Source organism: Mustela putorius, unplaced genomic scaffold (genome assembly GCF_011764305.1).
Source record: "Mustela putorius furo isolate JIRA1106 unplaced genomic scaffold, ASM1176430v1.1 tig00000095_pilon_pilon_pilon, whole genome shotgun sequence".
NCBI classification, from domain to species: Eukaryota; Metazoa; Chordata; class Mammalia; order Carnivora; family Mustelidae; genus Mustela; species Mustela putorius.
In genome coordinates, this window is record NW_025421280.1 from 34,306,911 (window position 1) to 34,323,297 (window position 16,387).

Consider the following 16,387-nt stretch of genomic DNA (forward strand, 5'->3'; position numbering starts at 1 on the left):
TTTGTGTGTCTGCAGACATATTTTAATTTATCCTGGGTATTGTATTAGAATTCCCCAGAGAAATAGAACATATAGCCCTGAAATTTATGGTGAGTTCAGAAGGATCTATTATATATACACACATACAATGGACACAACATACTTTATACGTACTTATACATATACAACATGACTTTTTATATAAGGAACTACTTACATAACTATGAAAGCTGAGAAATCTCTCAGTCTACGAGAACTATGAAAGTAGGTGGTACCTTTCAAACACTCCGGAGCCAGACTGCCCACAATGTAGATTTCAGTCCCTGTCTCAAAGCCCAAGAAGAGGAATACCAAGAGCAGAAGATCACTATCCCGGTTCAACAATCAGAGAGAAAAAGAGAACACAGTCGTCCTCTGCTTTTTCGTCCATTCAGGTCCTAAATCGCATTGGATGATATCTGTCCATGTTGGGGAGGGTGATATGCTATGCTTAGTCTATTTATTTAAATGCGAAACTCCTGGAATATGCCAACAGGCACTGCCAAAAATGACATTAATGAGATATCTAGGTATTTCATGACACAGTCTAGCTGACACACGAAATTAATTAATAATTAATTAATTAATTAATAGGTATCTACCTAGGACTGGAATTGCTGGGTCAAATAGTAATTATATATTTGACCTTTTGAAGTACTATCAGACTGTTTTCCAAAGTGGCTACACCATTTTATACTTTACTCATCAGTATATGAGCTATTTCCCAATGTCATTTGTTAATTTTTTTTTATTAGCTATTCTAAATGGTAAGAAGTGGTATCTCCTTGTGATTTGGGTCATTTTTCTACCAGTGATGTTGATGACTAGTGGTAACTTTTCATGTATTTGTTGCTATTTGTTATGTCCTTGGAGAAATGTCTCTTCAAATCTCTTGTCTATTTTAAAATTGAATTATTTGTCATTGTTTAGTAAGAGTTATTTATATATTCTGCATGGAAGTTTCTTTTTGCATATATGAATTGCAAATATTTTCTACCACTCCATGGGTTGTCTTTCACTTTCTTGATGTGTTCTTTGGAGTACAAAAGTATTTAAATGTTGATGATGGACCTCTTAAGTACAAAAGATCTTAATTTTGATAAACTACAATTTATCTATTTTTTTTCTTTGATTGCAAGTGTTTTTGGTATCGCATCTAAGAAACCATTGCCAAATTCAATGTCAAAAAGCTTTCCTCCTATGCTTTCTTCTGGGAATTTTGCAGTTTTGTCTTTGGTTGATCTTTCGTCCATTTTTTTTTTTTTTAATAAAGTAAGAGATGGAAAGCAGTAACATTCCAGTGCTTTGTCACATATGGCTGGCAGTTCCATTTGCATAGTCCAGGAACTCTCGACTACTCTTTACTTGGTTAATACCAAAAGATAAGATATAGTTATTTATCCTAAATTTTTGAGATAGGCAAAATTGAATTATTAAGTGGAGAAGCAGTAGAGATAAGTACCTCTTTATTATGCTTATATAATAAGTTTTATTTTTTTTAAGATTTTATTTGAGAGAGAGATCATGAGAGGGGAGAAGGTCAGGAAGAAGCAGACTCCCCGCCAATCTGGGAGCCCAATGTGGGACTGGATCCCAGTACCCCAGGATCATGACCCGAGCTGAAGGCACTCGCTTAGCCAACTGAGCCACCCATTCACCCCGTATAATAAGTTTTAAACCCTGAAAGCCAGTTTTTACACCTACTGAGCCATATTAATTTTTTTAACCAAGTATCCACAGAATCGTTTTATCAAGGAATAAAGCCAAAGATCTTAATTTAAATTTATTTTTCATGGTTGTCAGGGCCTTGATGATTAAGATGGGATAATTTAGGTTGATGGTTACAATACTTATGGGAAATTTAGACATTATTACAATTACAGTGGGGTACACCTACTTTCTTCTATTTTAATTATTTTTTTGATTATAGGAGAAATGTTTAAATTTAGTGGGGTTCCCAAGTATAGCTATAATTTGAGCCCTAGTATTGATAACAATTTATGAAGCCCTGTCAATTAGTGTATTTTAGCAATGTTATATTTAATTTAGAACAAATTGTGGAGGTGCAAAAGCCTTGGTGACCCTTTTATCTTTGTAATATGTAAATTCTTTAATATATAAATTTTGTTGCTTATTTGTTGCATATATAGTTATATATAAAACTTATGTAAGTTTTTAACATATAAACCTTAATATATAACTAAGTTTTCAATTGATTCAAATTATGGATCTTTGTTTTAGTTTAGTTGTGTGTAGTGTATATTTATAATTTACATATATACATATCTATATTAAATGTTGGAAATGTACATAATTTACTTTACCTTTTGTTTTCTCCCCTGTATCTATGGGTTTATTTTTCGTTATCATTTTTAAATGAGTAAGCAATTGAAGACTAACATTATGTTTATAGACCTGACAGTTGCTTGGTACAGAAGACTTAAAGTTCCTGTTCTTTGGGAAGGGAGGGGTTACTTGTAGTCACATAGAGCCCCTGCTGCTATACCTTTTTTCTTCTGGTCTCTCACCTTTCCCTATTTTTTTTCTTTACGTATTTACCTATAAGCTCCTGATGGTATTGAGTGGACCTTTGCTATGCGCAGTGACCTCCCTTTCTAGACTGTGCCTTTCAACCTCAGAGGGACTGGAATCTCTCTCCAAGAGAGCAATATGGGGGAATCCCAATTTTGTAACATTTGGTTTTCAAGAAGATGCTCTTACATGTTGATAGGCAGTGGCACTCGAGAGCCCACGTACATTGACCAGGAGATTTACAAACGGGTTTGAGTTGAGAAACCTCCCGAGATTTTTTAAGGGGAGCAGGGAAAAATGTTCTTACCCGTTTCCCTTTTTCATGAAACATGGATCTCATCTCCCACCAGGTAGGCAGGGGAACAAATCACAACAGAAGCAAAGTGAGGAATAACAGGGACATATGTGATGGCTGCTGAGGACCTCCTGATCTCTTTGGCCTCCACAGGAGATGTAGTGGCTGAGGAGATCCCCCTTCGTGTTGCAGGGACCACCACTCCACAGTGCTGAGGAGAGGTAAGTTGTTTCTGGTTGTCCTCACATACTGGTAAGGAGAAAATGTTATCAGCTAAGTCAATTGTTTGCATTTATACCAAGTGAATTAAAACATTATTAGGGGAGCAAAGTGGGGAGAATATAAGAATGAAAGGACAAGGGTCCCTGGGTGACTCAGTTGGTTAAGTGTCTGCCTTCGGCTTAGGTCATGATCCCAGTGGGATCCTGGGATCCTGGGGTTCTGGGATCGAGCCCCACATCAGGTTCCCTGCTCAGTGGAGAGTTTGCTTCCCCCTCTCCCCACTGTTCATGCTTTCTCTCTCTCTAATAAACAAATAAACCTTAAAAAAAAGAATGAAAGGACAATTTATCAGAAATATAAAATGAGGGGCACCTGGGTGGCTCAGTCTGTTAAGTATCTGCCTTCGACTCATGTCATGATTCCAGGATTGAGCCCCATATTGGGCTCCCAGCTCAGCAGAGACCCTGCTTTTCCCCCTGCCCCTCACCCTCCTGTGCGTGCTCTCTAATAAATAAGTAACAATAAAATCTTAAAAAAAGAAATATAAAATGACCACATTTGTATGCATCTAGCTATAGTGCCTAAAAGTAAGACAAAATTAAAAAAAACAAACAAACAATCTGACTACCCCCAGTAATAGTATCACATTTCACATACGTCTCTCAATAAAGGACAAATGAGGAGAGGTTTGTAATAATAAAAATTTTAAAAACAAAAGATTCATACATCAGACACACTGATCATACTGAATAATTACAGAATAGGCATTGCTTCCAACCATATTTAAAAGATTCCTAAGACTTGACCACATAGGAGATATTCTCAGTTAACTGAAATCCCTTGAAACAGAAGCTCCCTCCAGAGTGGTTTACATCAGTTAGTTTATTTTTCTTGTGTTAGATGAAGCCCAGAAATAAGCAATCCGAGGTTGGTACAGCCAAATGATACTGTATATTCCTGTGGTATAATCAGTAGCCTCTGACTATCATCCTCTTGGTCTATTTTCTAGGAAAGAAAAAGGGATGGGACACAGGGCAAATGTTGAAGAGAAGATGCCAACTGAGATACTCCCATTGCCACAGCTTCTTTAGAACCCATGAGTAGTGACCTCTACCTATTTCTCACTGACCAGTACCAAGAGCTTATGGGGGCTCAAAGCAGCAAAGTAAGTTGAGAGAGTTCCTTAAAAAATTGTTCACACTGCCAACTTGAATATAACTATAGTTTTGTTACTTTAGGAAAGGGAAGGAGGAATGGATCTGGGGATACTTGCTGTATCCGACACATTGGGCCACATAGCAAGTCTCCAATAATTTTGTTTTAAATAATGTCATACATAATCTACATCATAAAGACCACGCATCTGTGTATAATCCAATTAAATTAGAAATCTACCAAAAATAACTAAAATATGCAGAGTCTGCACATTAAAAATCCATTTCTAAATAACCTACAGGTCCAAGACATCTTGATGAGGATTGGACCACATTCAGTACTAAATTATGGTGAAAACGTTATTTATCAAAATTTTGTGGTATAGACTAGGGAGCATTTAGAGTGCCATATAACCTTTAATTCTCATCAGTTAACAAGCTGTCACACTTTCAGGATGAGACACTCACTGATAAAGACAATCACAGAACGATAACATTCGTAAGATTGTTCTCAGTATAGCGTAAGTCAAGAGTTGTGCCTGGGCTTTCTACATTGGTCACAGCAGGGCTTCTCTCTTGTGTGAGTTGTAAAATGAGGAATGAGGGGTAAAGGCCCAACAAAGGCTTTCCTGTAGTCATTTCACTCAAACTTTCTGCCCAGTATGTATTCGCTTGTGCATTATAAGGTTAGTGCTGGTGCTGAATGCCTTTCCACACTGAATGCATTGATAGGGCTTCTCTCCTGTGTGAGTTCTCACGTGTACCCTTAGGCACGAGGAATTCCTAAAGGCCTTCCCACATTCTTTACACTCATAGGTTTTCTCTCCAGTATGAGTTCTCTTGTGCACGATGAGGTAAGAGCCTGTACTGAAGGATTTTCCACACTGACTACACTCGTAAGGTTTCTCTCCAGTGTGAGACCGAGTGTGTTTCTTAAGGGATGACTGATCAATGAAGGCTTTCCCACAGTCACTGCATTCGTAGGGTTTCTCTCCAGTGTGGGTTCTCATATGCTTCTGAAGGGATGAAGGAACAGTGAAAGCCTTGCCACATTCCTTACAGTCATAGGGTTTCTCTCCAGTGTGAGTCCTTTTGTGCACATTAAGATGAGAGCTCTGGCTGAAGGATTTTCCACAGTGATTACACTCATACGGTTTCTCTCCCGTGTGAGATCTCACATGCTTTTTAAGGGAAGACTGAAAAATGAAGGCTTTCCCACAGTCACCACATTCATAAGGCTTCTCTCTGGCACAAGGTCTCACACATTTCTGAAGGGACGAGCTGCTGGTGAACGCTTTTCCGTGCTCCTTACATTCTGAGCTTTCCTCCATGGTACACATTGTTTTGTGGACACCAAGGGAGGCTCGTTCTCCATGATCATGGCATTCACAGAATTCCTCTCCAGTAGGTATTTGCACATGTACTGAAAAGGAAGAGTGTAAGCTGAAGGACCTAAGACACTGATTACACGGATGAGATTTCTCTCTTGTGAGAGTCCTTAAGCATTTCCTAAGGGATGCCTCTTGATGGAAAGCTTTGCTGCAATTATTAAACTCACAAGTTTTCTCTCCACTGTGAGTACTTACATGACTGCTAAGAGTTGAGGGGTGGCCAAGGTCCTTCCCATATTCTTTATAATTGAAGCATTTCTCTCCCTCACAATATCTTGTACATATAAAGTGATAGTTCTTTCTGATGAATTTTCCACAATGATCAAATTCCAAGGGTTTCTTGCCAGGTTGAGTTGGTACCTGCAGAACAAGTAAGTGGTAACTAAAGACTTTCTCACTTTCTTTACACTCATGGGAATTCTCTTCTGTGTGGATTCTGCCATATATAGGAAGTACATGATTATGACTGACATTTTTACTATTTTCAGTGCATGTATGTGATTTTTTTTCCCCCTATTAGTTCAAGTTGAATCAACTGAATGCTCTAACCCAGGACTCCATCATTCTTAACAAAGGGCATCCTATATACAGAATTTTGCCAATAATGAGTGAAGAATGAATTAACCATGTATTAAATACTTACAAACATTTAAATAAATGTTTACTTTTTGGTATTCTCTGTGGGGCAGCAAATATTGAGCTTGGTTTAGAGATTTCTCTAATTTTATGAGATTCAGGAAGATGTTTCTGAGACAGCTTTCTGGTGAGTGAATGCTACCTGCCTCACTGTCTTGCCTCATTTGGAAGCTGGTGCTTTAACTCAATAGCATCAAAGACTCCTCATACTTTAAAAATAATCAGAAATCATTCCTGGTGAATCTTACCATTTTTATGCTATTGCAAGTTTTTCCCCCAGAAGCATTCTTCAGAGGAATCCCATCTTTTGATTTCAGTTGAATATCCCAATCTGAAATTGAAAAATTTTGAAACTATTGCGATAAAAAGTAAGGATAACAGAAAAAAAGAGGTGGACACCCTATGAATTGTTTTCAGGAACACTAAATATGGAAAGGAAATGTGAAAGAGAAGATATAACCTGTGACCAGAGGACCTGTTCTAGGAAGTTGGCTCTGGGAAAAGATGCTAATGATAAGAATAAGCAATGGAAATGGGAAGTATTTCATTTGGAAAGGATTCTGGAGGTTTGGAATAATAGGAGAGTGTATTATCTGGAAAGCGAAGTAGGGAAAATGGAACAAAAAGTATTCAAGGAAATGTCAAATTTAAAGAGGAATTAAAACAGCTTTTTCTCTGAGACCACATGAAAACGTGAATGAAAGGCAAGATGGTGAAAGACGGAAAGCTCACATAATGGCCTGGTTCTTCCACAAACTGACAGGCCCAAATGGACCATCCCTCACCAAGTCTCCTCCACATAATGACTCCTTTCTGCTTGGGGCTCACCTGTAAAGGCCCCTTGGAGAATTGCCCCCTCCTCTGTCCCCAGCACTTCCTGCTCCACCTCCGTGATCAGACTGTGTTTGCAGAGAGGGTATCCTGCTCACAGAGAAAGACACATGAGGTGGGGAACTGTGAAGGACACAAGAAATCTGTCCACAAAACTGATTCCAATACTTTGATATTAAGGGATTCTGAAGATAGACAAGTAAAACTTCAGGAGTGACCAAAGAATCAGATCTGAGCTCTTTTACAAGGTCCACAAAACAGACACCTACATATGCCCTATCCACAGGGAACTAACCCTCGAAATCCAAGTCTAAGAGCAGAGACATAATGCAAATCACCTAAATTTTACAATAATAATGAAAATGAAATCAGTGTGTTTTTATGGAAAGCCATGAGACTGCCCCATAAGGGCAGAAGCTATTCTTTTTGTCTTTACCATGTATTGTCATTCTTTTCACATATCCTAGAACATGGTATGTGAGGAAGGACCATTTGCTGCATGAAGAAATGAGAGAATGAAGGAATGAGGCCAGTCTTACCCACGGAGGCCAGGTTCCTGTAGTTCTCCAGCATCACGTCTCTGTACAGGGTTTTCTGAGCAGGGTCCAACAGCGCCCACTCCTCTTGGGAGAAGTCCACTGCCACCTCCTCAAAGGTCACTGAATCCTGAAACATCACATGCATTGTGGCTCAGGCAAGGCTCATCTCTAACAACGTAGGAAAAGAATGGTGGAGAGGCTGCCAGCACTGGGGAAAGAGACTAGCACACAGCAGGCCTGCAGGTGCTTCAGAGGCCTCCCAGTATCTCATTAACTGAGACTCAAGGCTCAGTTCTTAGAACTCTCCTCTTTTGCTCTCCCTGCCTGGATCATCTCATCTAGACTCATGCTTTAAGCATCCTGTCTAATATATAGTTGACCTGCTCTTCCCACTACTAGTCTTACCCAGTCTTAGCCAAGATTGAGTACAGATTGACTGTACGGCAGGATGAGAAAAATACTTGGAAAATGAATGCTTTTCCTAGTGAAAAATCTCTCTTGTCCTGCACAGCACCCAGCAGAATATGGAACCAATACTCAACTTAGAGGAAGATCTTGGAAAAAAAAAATTAACAAATGATGTAGCAATAGAAGTCTTTCCTACTGCATTCTTTATCTCATTGAGAGGCCCAGAGAAGTGGGGAAGACTGAGGCCAGCTCAGTTGAAATTGTAGGTCAGGGGCAAGAGATGTCTCCTTTGGGAACAGCAATGTTTTTTGGAAAGAGAATAATTTCCTGTATACCTGTGACCTGGTTGTCAGAAATCCTGCAGCCATTCTTCCTCCTGTGTGTCTCCCTCCTTACCAGACAGGGTTCTAAGCAAGCAGACCTAGAGAAGAAAGAAGCCACCAGAGTCTGGGTTGGACAGATATTCAACACTTACACCCTAGAAGCTTCCACATACTAGCTTCAGAAGGAACACACACACACACACACACACACACACACACAAACCCACAGTACACTTCCCTGTTAGTATTTTACTTTCCTATCCTAGAACAAGTAGGAATCAGGAATATAGGATTTATTTTTAGCTTTTACACTTTTTTTCTAGACTGAACTACTAAAAATGTCTAGAGTCAAAAGGCACTGTGAGAAGCAATGTGCCTTTCTAAAACCACCATGCCTCTAAATGTCATTTGCCCAGGAAAGAAACAAGGGGGCTCATTTGAGAAACAGCTGAGTCCAGTGTAGAACAGGAAATGTTCAAGGTGAGTCTGAAACATCATATAGCAGAAACCAAGAAACCCAACAAAGGCTAATGGGGTTGTATCAAAAAGACAAAGGAGGAAATTTAAAAAAAAAAAAAAACAGCTCCCCTTGGCTTAAGATGGAACAGTTTAAAAAATGACTGCAATATGTTGAAATCATCAAATCTAAAACAAAATAAAGAGTTCATAATGATATTAAAAAAAAAAACTCTACTGGTCAGTGTTGGAGGGGGCCAGGCTATCAACTCATAATTCTGAAAATTCTGAAAGGAAAGAATCAAGCATATATCCCTCTCTCTTTTGTGGAAAATATTTTTATGATTTCCAAACTGCTGTAATGAGGTGAAGTTCTTTACAGAAGAATTGTACAAGCTTTATAAGAAGCTTCGTTTATCATAAAGAAAACACTAGAGTCAGAAAGTCACCATTCTAAAGCACTAGTACATTAATGGATCATGGCAATGACCACCAACAGCTACTAAGTTATTAGGTGAGAAGTAAATGGGGATGTTTATTTCTGACTTTTAATTCTGAAAAAACTTTCAAACTGAAAGAAAATAATGGTGTGAACATGAACTTCCACAGACTCTTCACCATTAAAGTTTGCTTTCTCTCTCTACCCCTGTGTTCCCTCTCTGTTTCAGCAAGAATGTTAAGAGAAGTCTGTTCGAGGGAAAACAGCAGATGTCATGACCCTTTCTCCTCTGTACTTCAGAGTGACGCCGGAACTTGGATATTCTCCAATGTAACCACAATGAGCAAAATCAGGATTATTTAATATGGATTTAACACTCCATATGCAGCATTTCACTAACTGGCCCAATAATGTCCTTTATAGCAATCACTTTGTAAATTTCCCATATAGGACCATGCCCTCAAACCATGGTTCTTTACTCTTCTTTGATCTGGACCTATTCCTTGGCCTTTCATCTTTCAAGATATGAAGGTATCTGATCACGGAAGTTCTGATATGATGTAAGAAGAAACAGTACCATCTGTGAAGTATTTTTGCCAAAAAAACCCCTGACAAATCTTTTCACATTAGCAGTTTATAAAAAGAGGAAAGAGGAAGGACTGAGGGACCTGTTAAAATGACATCATGAAGGGACACCTGAATGGCTCAGTACTGTGATAATGCTAAAAACTTCCTGTTAAGCCTAAATCTAGCCAAGCTTCTAGACTAAAGACTTTCAACAGGAAATACAGAGATAAACAAGTTAAACACCAAGATGCAGCAATCAGCCAAACCTACAATGCAGAACACTTTAAAGACAAATGACTTAGTATCTCCAATTAGTTGATTAACAAAAAAAGGAAAAAGGGAGATGAAACAGGTACTTAAGAGATCTATACCTCAAAAAACAATGTGGGAGCTCTGATAGAATCCTGACTTGAGCAAACCAACTGTAAAAAGATATTCTGGAGACAATCAGGGAACTCTGGAGTCTGCCAGGTGAGAAAATGCTATGGTGGTATGTACCAGCTACAGATTCATACTTAAGTATTTACTGATGAAAGGATGTGATATCTACAATGTGTTATTTTAAAAAACCCTCCAGGAAAAAAAAAAAAAAAAAGAAACAGGTGGACAGGCTACTAGCACTATCCCAGCACTATTACCTCAATAGTACAGGAGCCACCACTCACATAAGGCTGTTGAGCGCTTGAAATGAAGCCAGTGTTAGAATTTAAATTTAGGGGCGCCTGGGTGGCTCAGTGGGTTAAAGCCTCTGCTTTCAGCTCAGGTCATGATCCTGGGATCCTGGGATCGAGTCCCGCATCGGGCTCTCTGCTTCAGCAGGGAACCTGCTTCCTCCTCTCTCTCTCTGCCTGCATCTCTCCTACTTGTGATCTCTGTCAAATTAAAAAAAAAAAATCTTAAAAAAAAAGAATTTAAATTTAAATTTAAATGGCCATATGTGGATAGTGTATTAAACAGTCAGGCTATGATGATCCAAAATTGGTAAAATATTGATAAATGTCCAAGCTGAGTGTTGACAACATAAGGATTCACTATACTGTTCTATTCTTATGTGTGCTTGAAATTTCCCTATGAAAAGCTTAAAAATTTAAAAGGATAAAATAAAGACATTTTTAAGTAAAAACTTGAGAGAGTTTACCCATCAAAGGATCACTAAAATAAATTACGAGTTTGTGCAACAGAAATGTTAAAAAAGTAGAGTGAACAATAATCAAATGGGTATGTAAGGGCCTATTTAGCCAGAGTGGCTCCACCTCAGTTGAACAGCCATTTTGTTTTTTATGCAGTAAAACTTAAATTGACCCTGCCCCCCCCAGGGGAACTTACTTAAAAGCAAGTCCGGGAAACCAGTCCCAGGTAATGAATGAAGCCCAAATACAAGGGTGGGTCAGGTCAGATGGAGATAACAGCCCAAAGGCAGGGATGAGTTGGGTCAGGTGGAGACATCCAATCAGTAGAGCACACATACTGTCTCCCTATCTACCAAGGAGTGTGGGCCCTGCCCTCTGGGTGCCTTTTAGGCGCCAATTCTGACCAAGGTAAAAGGCTAGTTCAAATGTCTACTATAGGGCAAACTGTAATTCAATTGGTCACTTATGTGTGACCTAGCATGACTGTGCAGCTTTCTCTGTGTATTACAATTTCATTGGCCACCTGTGCGTGGCCAGGCCCAACCACATGGCCTTTGCCCTTAAAAGCTAGTCTGTAAGGCAGAGAGGGGTCATCTTCTCTGTAAGGTGTGGCCCCGATGGTCTGTTTGGCGGTAGGTTTGATTCTTGATGCTTGGCGTGAAATAAAGCTTTGCTTGACCTTCACTCTGTATTAGTCTCGCTCCTTTGACCATGGACCCATTATTGGGGGACGTAACATGTAAAGTAAATGAACCTTGATCATATAAAATGGTAATAATAGTCTAATTTGTGAGAAGGAAAAGCAAGCTAGAATCCTAATACTGAATAAAAAAACACTTAAATTTGGAGGGAGATGACTGCAGTTTTATGCTACTTGTATTCTTGCAGAACAGAATAGAGATGTTGATTAGCTTTTGACTTTAAGTGTGCCTGATAAAGATACTAGGATGACCACTAAGTGAATGGACTCACAGGTTTAACTCACAGTCTAGAAGAAAAAAATGGAACAAAAACCCCCCAAACTCTCAATTATTCCAAAAGTAAGGAAAATATATATAAGCAGAGAAAAGAAACAAAAAAAAGCAGATAAAGTAAAAAGCACAATGCAAGACAGTAGAAAATATTGATATCAATAATCACAATCAATATACAAGTAAATGGATTAAACTCTACAGTTTAAAAACAAAGATTGACATGTTAGATTAAGATGAATTACAGCTCTATGCTCTTTCATGAGATGCATTTAAAACCAAAACAAGAGCATCTGGGTGGCTCAGTCAGTTACACATCTGCCTTTGATTGAGGTCATGATCCCAGAGTCCTGGGATCTAGCTTCACGTTGGGCTCTCTGTTCAGTGGGGAACCTGCTTCTCCCTGTCCCTCTGGTGCTCCCCCTGCTTGGGCTCTCTCTAATAAATAAATAAAATCTTTAAAAAAACCAAAACAAAACCAGAAAGACTGATGGGACACCTGTGTGGCTCAGTTGGTCAAGCTGATGCCTTCAGCTCAGGTCATGATCCCAGGGTCCTGGGATCCCAAGTTGGGCTCTTTGCTCAGCAGGGAGCCTGCTTTTCTCTTTCTGCCTCTGCCTGCTGCTCTGCCTGCTTGCGCACTCTCTCTCTGACACATAAATAAAATCTTTAAAAAATAAACCAAAAAGACTGAATCTCAAAAATAAAAATGATACACCAGGCAAATATATATATTAACCAAAATTGTTTATTTTCAGATTAAAAAAACAAAACAAAACAAAAATATAGGCTCTATGCCCAGTATGGAGCCCAACATGGGGCTTGAACTCAAAAATGTGAGATCAACACCTGAGCTGAAACCAAGAGTTGGATGCTTAACTGACTGAGTCACTTAAGTGCCTCTTGATTTCACACATTTTAAAACAAAAGGTATTATGAAAGACAACTACATTAGAAGAGGTTCAATTCACTAGACATATATAAAGATTCTGAAGTTGCGCAGACTCACACTGTCATAAAAGCTAAGAGAATTAAAGGAGAAATACACAAATCACCATCAATGTTGAAGACTTTAACATACTATTGTCAGTGATGTAGAGGTCAGTGGGGGGGGGGCGGGGAAGAGGAAGTAAAGATTTGAATAAAATGAACAAGCTTCACCTGTAAGGGCCAATTTGGTCAGTACTGGCTTCACCCCCATAGAATAGCCATCCCCGATATATAGGTAGTGAACTTAGATTGAACCTACCCCTTCCCCCAGGGAGAAAGCGCTTAAAAACAAAACCGGTGAAATACGGCTGACTGGTGAAACACGGCCAAATAGTCCCAATAACGGAGCACAGATACCAGGACATGTCAGGCTGACCAGAGATAACGGAGTCCAGATACCACCAGGACGTGTTTGGCCAGATGGGAACGTCCAATCAAGGGAAAGCGCACGTATTACCTCCCTACCCACCAAGGACATGTTCAGCCAGGTGGAGTTGTCCAATCAAGTAAAAGCGCACATAATACCCACCAGGGAGTGTGAGCCCCCACCCTTTGGACACCAGACCAAGGCGCTAATTCTAGCCGAGGTCATAGGCTGAGTTAAGTGACTATCGTGGGGTAAAATGTAATCTAATTGGCTGCCAGTACGAAACCCAGCATGATTGTGTGACATTTTCTGTGTGCTGCATTCTCATTGGCCAGGCTCAACTATGTGGCTTTTACTCTATAAAAACTAGCCTATGAGAATAGAATGTTGTCACTTTCCTTTGTGAAAGGTGACCCCCAACGTTTGGTTCTGGTTTTTGATGCTTGGCACGAAATAAAGCCCTGCTTAACTTTCACTTTGTATTGGTCTCGTCCTTTTGTCCACGGACCCTTTCACACCTAAAACACAAACACTACACTCATAAATGGAGAATACACATATTTTTTTCAAGCACAAGTGGAGTATTTATAAAAACTAGCTCTCTTCCTATAATATACAGCCAGTCTTAAAGCTTTCAATTTTAGTATATATGCTGCGATGTGAGCACTAGTTTTAAAGCTTTTGAGGGATTTATATACAGATATGTTCCTTGACCAAAATGAAATTCAGTTAAAAAAGAAGACTATTATGTTGAGCCATATGACACTGACATTTATTTATTTATTTTTAAAAAGATTTTATTTATTTATCTGGCACAGAGAGAGAGAGAGAGAGCAAGTGAGCAAAAAGCAGGGAAAGTGGCAGGTAGAGGGAGAGGGAGAAGCAGGCTCCCCACTGAGCAAGGAGCCTGATGTGGGGCTTGATTCCAGGACCCTGGGATCACGACCTGCGCCAAAGGCAGACGCTAAACCAACTGAGCTACCCAGGCGCCCCAACACTGCCATTTCTGTAGATAAAAAAATGGTGGAAACTTAGCAGGTTCACATGGTTTGATCTAATATTAAAAGCCATACATTTGGAGTTTAGAGAACATCATCTTTATGAGTAACTCATGAATAAAATATATAATTGATAAATTAAACTGGAATTAGAAAATATGTAATACTATGATTATCGATCAATTCTAACTACCAAATCTTGTAAGCTGCAGCTAAAGCAGGCCTTAGAAAAAAAATAAAAAAGTAGGCTTTATATATTTACATTAGAGAAAAGTGAAGAATTAACCTAAGTTTCCAGTTAAAGAATTGAGAAAAAAAATCCCAAAAGAAGAAAAGTTAAAGGAAAAAAGATAGGAAAAAGAAATGAAGAACTAGAAAACAAAAAGTAGGGGTACCTGGGTGGTACAGTCAATTAAGCAGCCAACAACTCTTAGTTTCAGCTCAGACTATGATCTCAGGGTAGTGAGATCGAGCCCTGCCTGGGCTCCACACTGAGCATAGAGTACCCTTGAGATTCTCTCACCCTCTGCCTTTTGCTCCTCCCACTTGTGCATTCTCTAAAATAAATAAATTAAAAAAAAAAGTAGAGATCAATCAAGCAAAAAAAAATTTTTTTGGCCCTTTGAAATTGATAAAATAGGAAGAAATCATGCAAGATTATTCAAGAAGGGAGAAGGCTCAAAGAAAATTAAACACCCCCCTATACAATTATAAATGCTACAGAGATTAAACATATAAAATATTATGATTAATTTTGCCAATCGAGCTCAAAACTCACAGGAAATCCATCAATTTCTTGAGACATAAAATTTACAAAAAATGCCTCTACAGAAATAAACAAACTAAGTAGTATTAAAATTACAAAAAATGAACCAGGCAGTGAGGGCTATGCAACATTGTGAATGTCATTAATGCCATTGAATTTTATGTTTAAAATGCTTATAATGGCAAATTTTATGTTTTCATATATATGTATATAACACACATGTGATACATGTGTACACACATACATGCACACACACAGATGTATACACACGTGTATGTATGTATGTATTTTAAAGTAGGATCCACATGCAGCATGGAACCCAAGGTGGGGCCTGAACTCACAACTCTGAGATCAAGACCTGAGCCAACAATCAAGAGTCAGACACCCAAACAACTGAGCCACCCAAGCACCCCTTGTTATATATATTTTTCATCACAATAAAAAAAATGCTGAAAAACTTGAAATAACTGGGGCTATTGCTGACCTCCTCAGAGAGATTTCTCACCTCCCCAGCCCCAGAAACTTACTGCCTGGACAGATATCTTAAAACAAAACAAAATATAAAACAAAATGAAGAGCCAGGCATTTAAATTTCACCACACAAAAAACCCCACAAGGCTTGAATTGTATAAGTTGGTTCTGCCATTTGAAGAGGAGAGAATTCTAATCGGACTCAAAATTTTTCAGGAATCAGACATACTCATGAAGACTCTGGTTACATCACATATTTGTATATTACTAAACATTAGCAGAGATAGTAACTTACTGACTCTATAAAGAAAGAGTTATATACTTAGAAGGTTTTATTTAGAAATTTAGGCATCATGCAAAACTCCAGAATTCTGCATGACCCCAAAATGTCACGTTTGCATTCTGATTATTCTATTACAATACCTTATACAATTACCACAAGGGAGAAAGGAGGAGGAAGCAGATACGCCTCTTTTTTAAACAACTTTACAAAACAGTCTGTGTTACTCAAAGGGATTACCTTGACTAAAGGTATTAAAGGGAAGAACATTCTTTGTGACTGGTATAATGTTGACAGTAAGCATTACACAGCCATAGTAAAAAAAATACCTAAATGATAGGCAATTTCATTAATGAACAGATATAAACAACCTAAAGGTCAAACCAAATACATCAATAAATGATGTTATTACATCACAACCGAGTTGCGTTTATTCCAGGAATATCAGAGATGCTTAACAGAAAATCTACTAATATTTGTCTAATTCATAGATCAAAGGAAACTATGATCATCTCAGTGACACAGTATAAATGTCTTGCAATAGTCAACATTTCACAGAACTTAAAAATAATCTTAGCCAATTCTATAAAAAAAAAACACAAT

The 16,387-nt window shown here is 38.6% G+C and overlaps 1 protein-coding gene across 8 annotated transcripts in view; it reads right to left on the reverse strand.

Annotated features, from left to right (window-relative positions):
* Nucleotides 1-3,936: 3,936 nt before the first annotated feature.
* The window catches only part of LOC101687252 (zinc finger protein 177), a 29,170-nt gene continuing 16,719 nt past the window's right edge, over nucleotides 3,937-16,387 (reverse strand). For 6 of the 8 annotated variants that reach the window (XM_045084474.1, XM_045084449.1, XM_045084456.1 and 3 more), the window contains 5 exons: nucleotides 8,362-8,447; nucleotides 7,619-7,745; nucleotides 7,077-7,169; nucleotides 6,497-6,579; nucleotides 3,937-5,972 (listed from right to left, as the gene is read on the reverse strand). In XM_045084474.1, the coding sequence (XP_044940409.1) occupies nucleotides 4,866-5,972; nucleotides 6,497-6,579; nucleotides 7,077-7,169; nucleotides 7,619-7,745; nucleotides 8,362-8,394 (1,443 nt within the window). In that variant the 5' untranslated portion in view covers nucleotides 8,395-8,447 and the 3' untranslated portion in view covers nucleotides 3,937-4,865. Of the gene's footprint in view, nucleotides 5,973-6,496; nucleotides 6,580-7,076; nucleotides 7,170-7,618; nucleotides 7,746-8,361; nucleotides 8,448-10,449; nucleotides 10,575-16,387 lie in introns of those variants that run through there. The other 2 variants (XM_004781981.3, XM_045084485.1) reach the window with 2 other exon arrangements.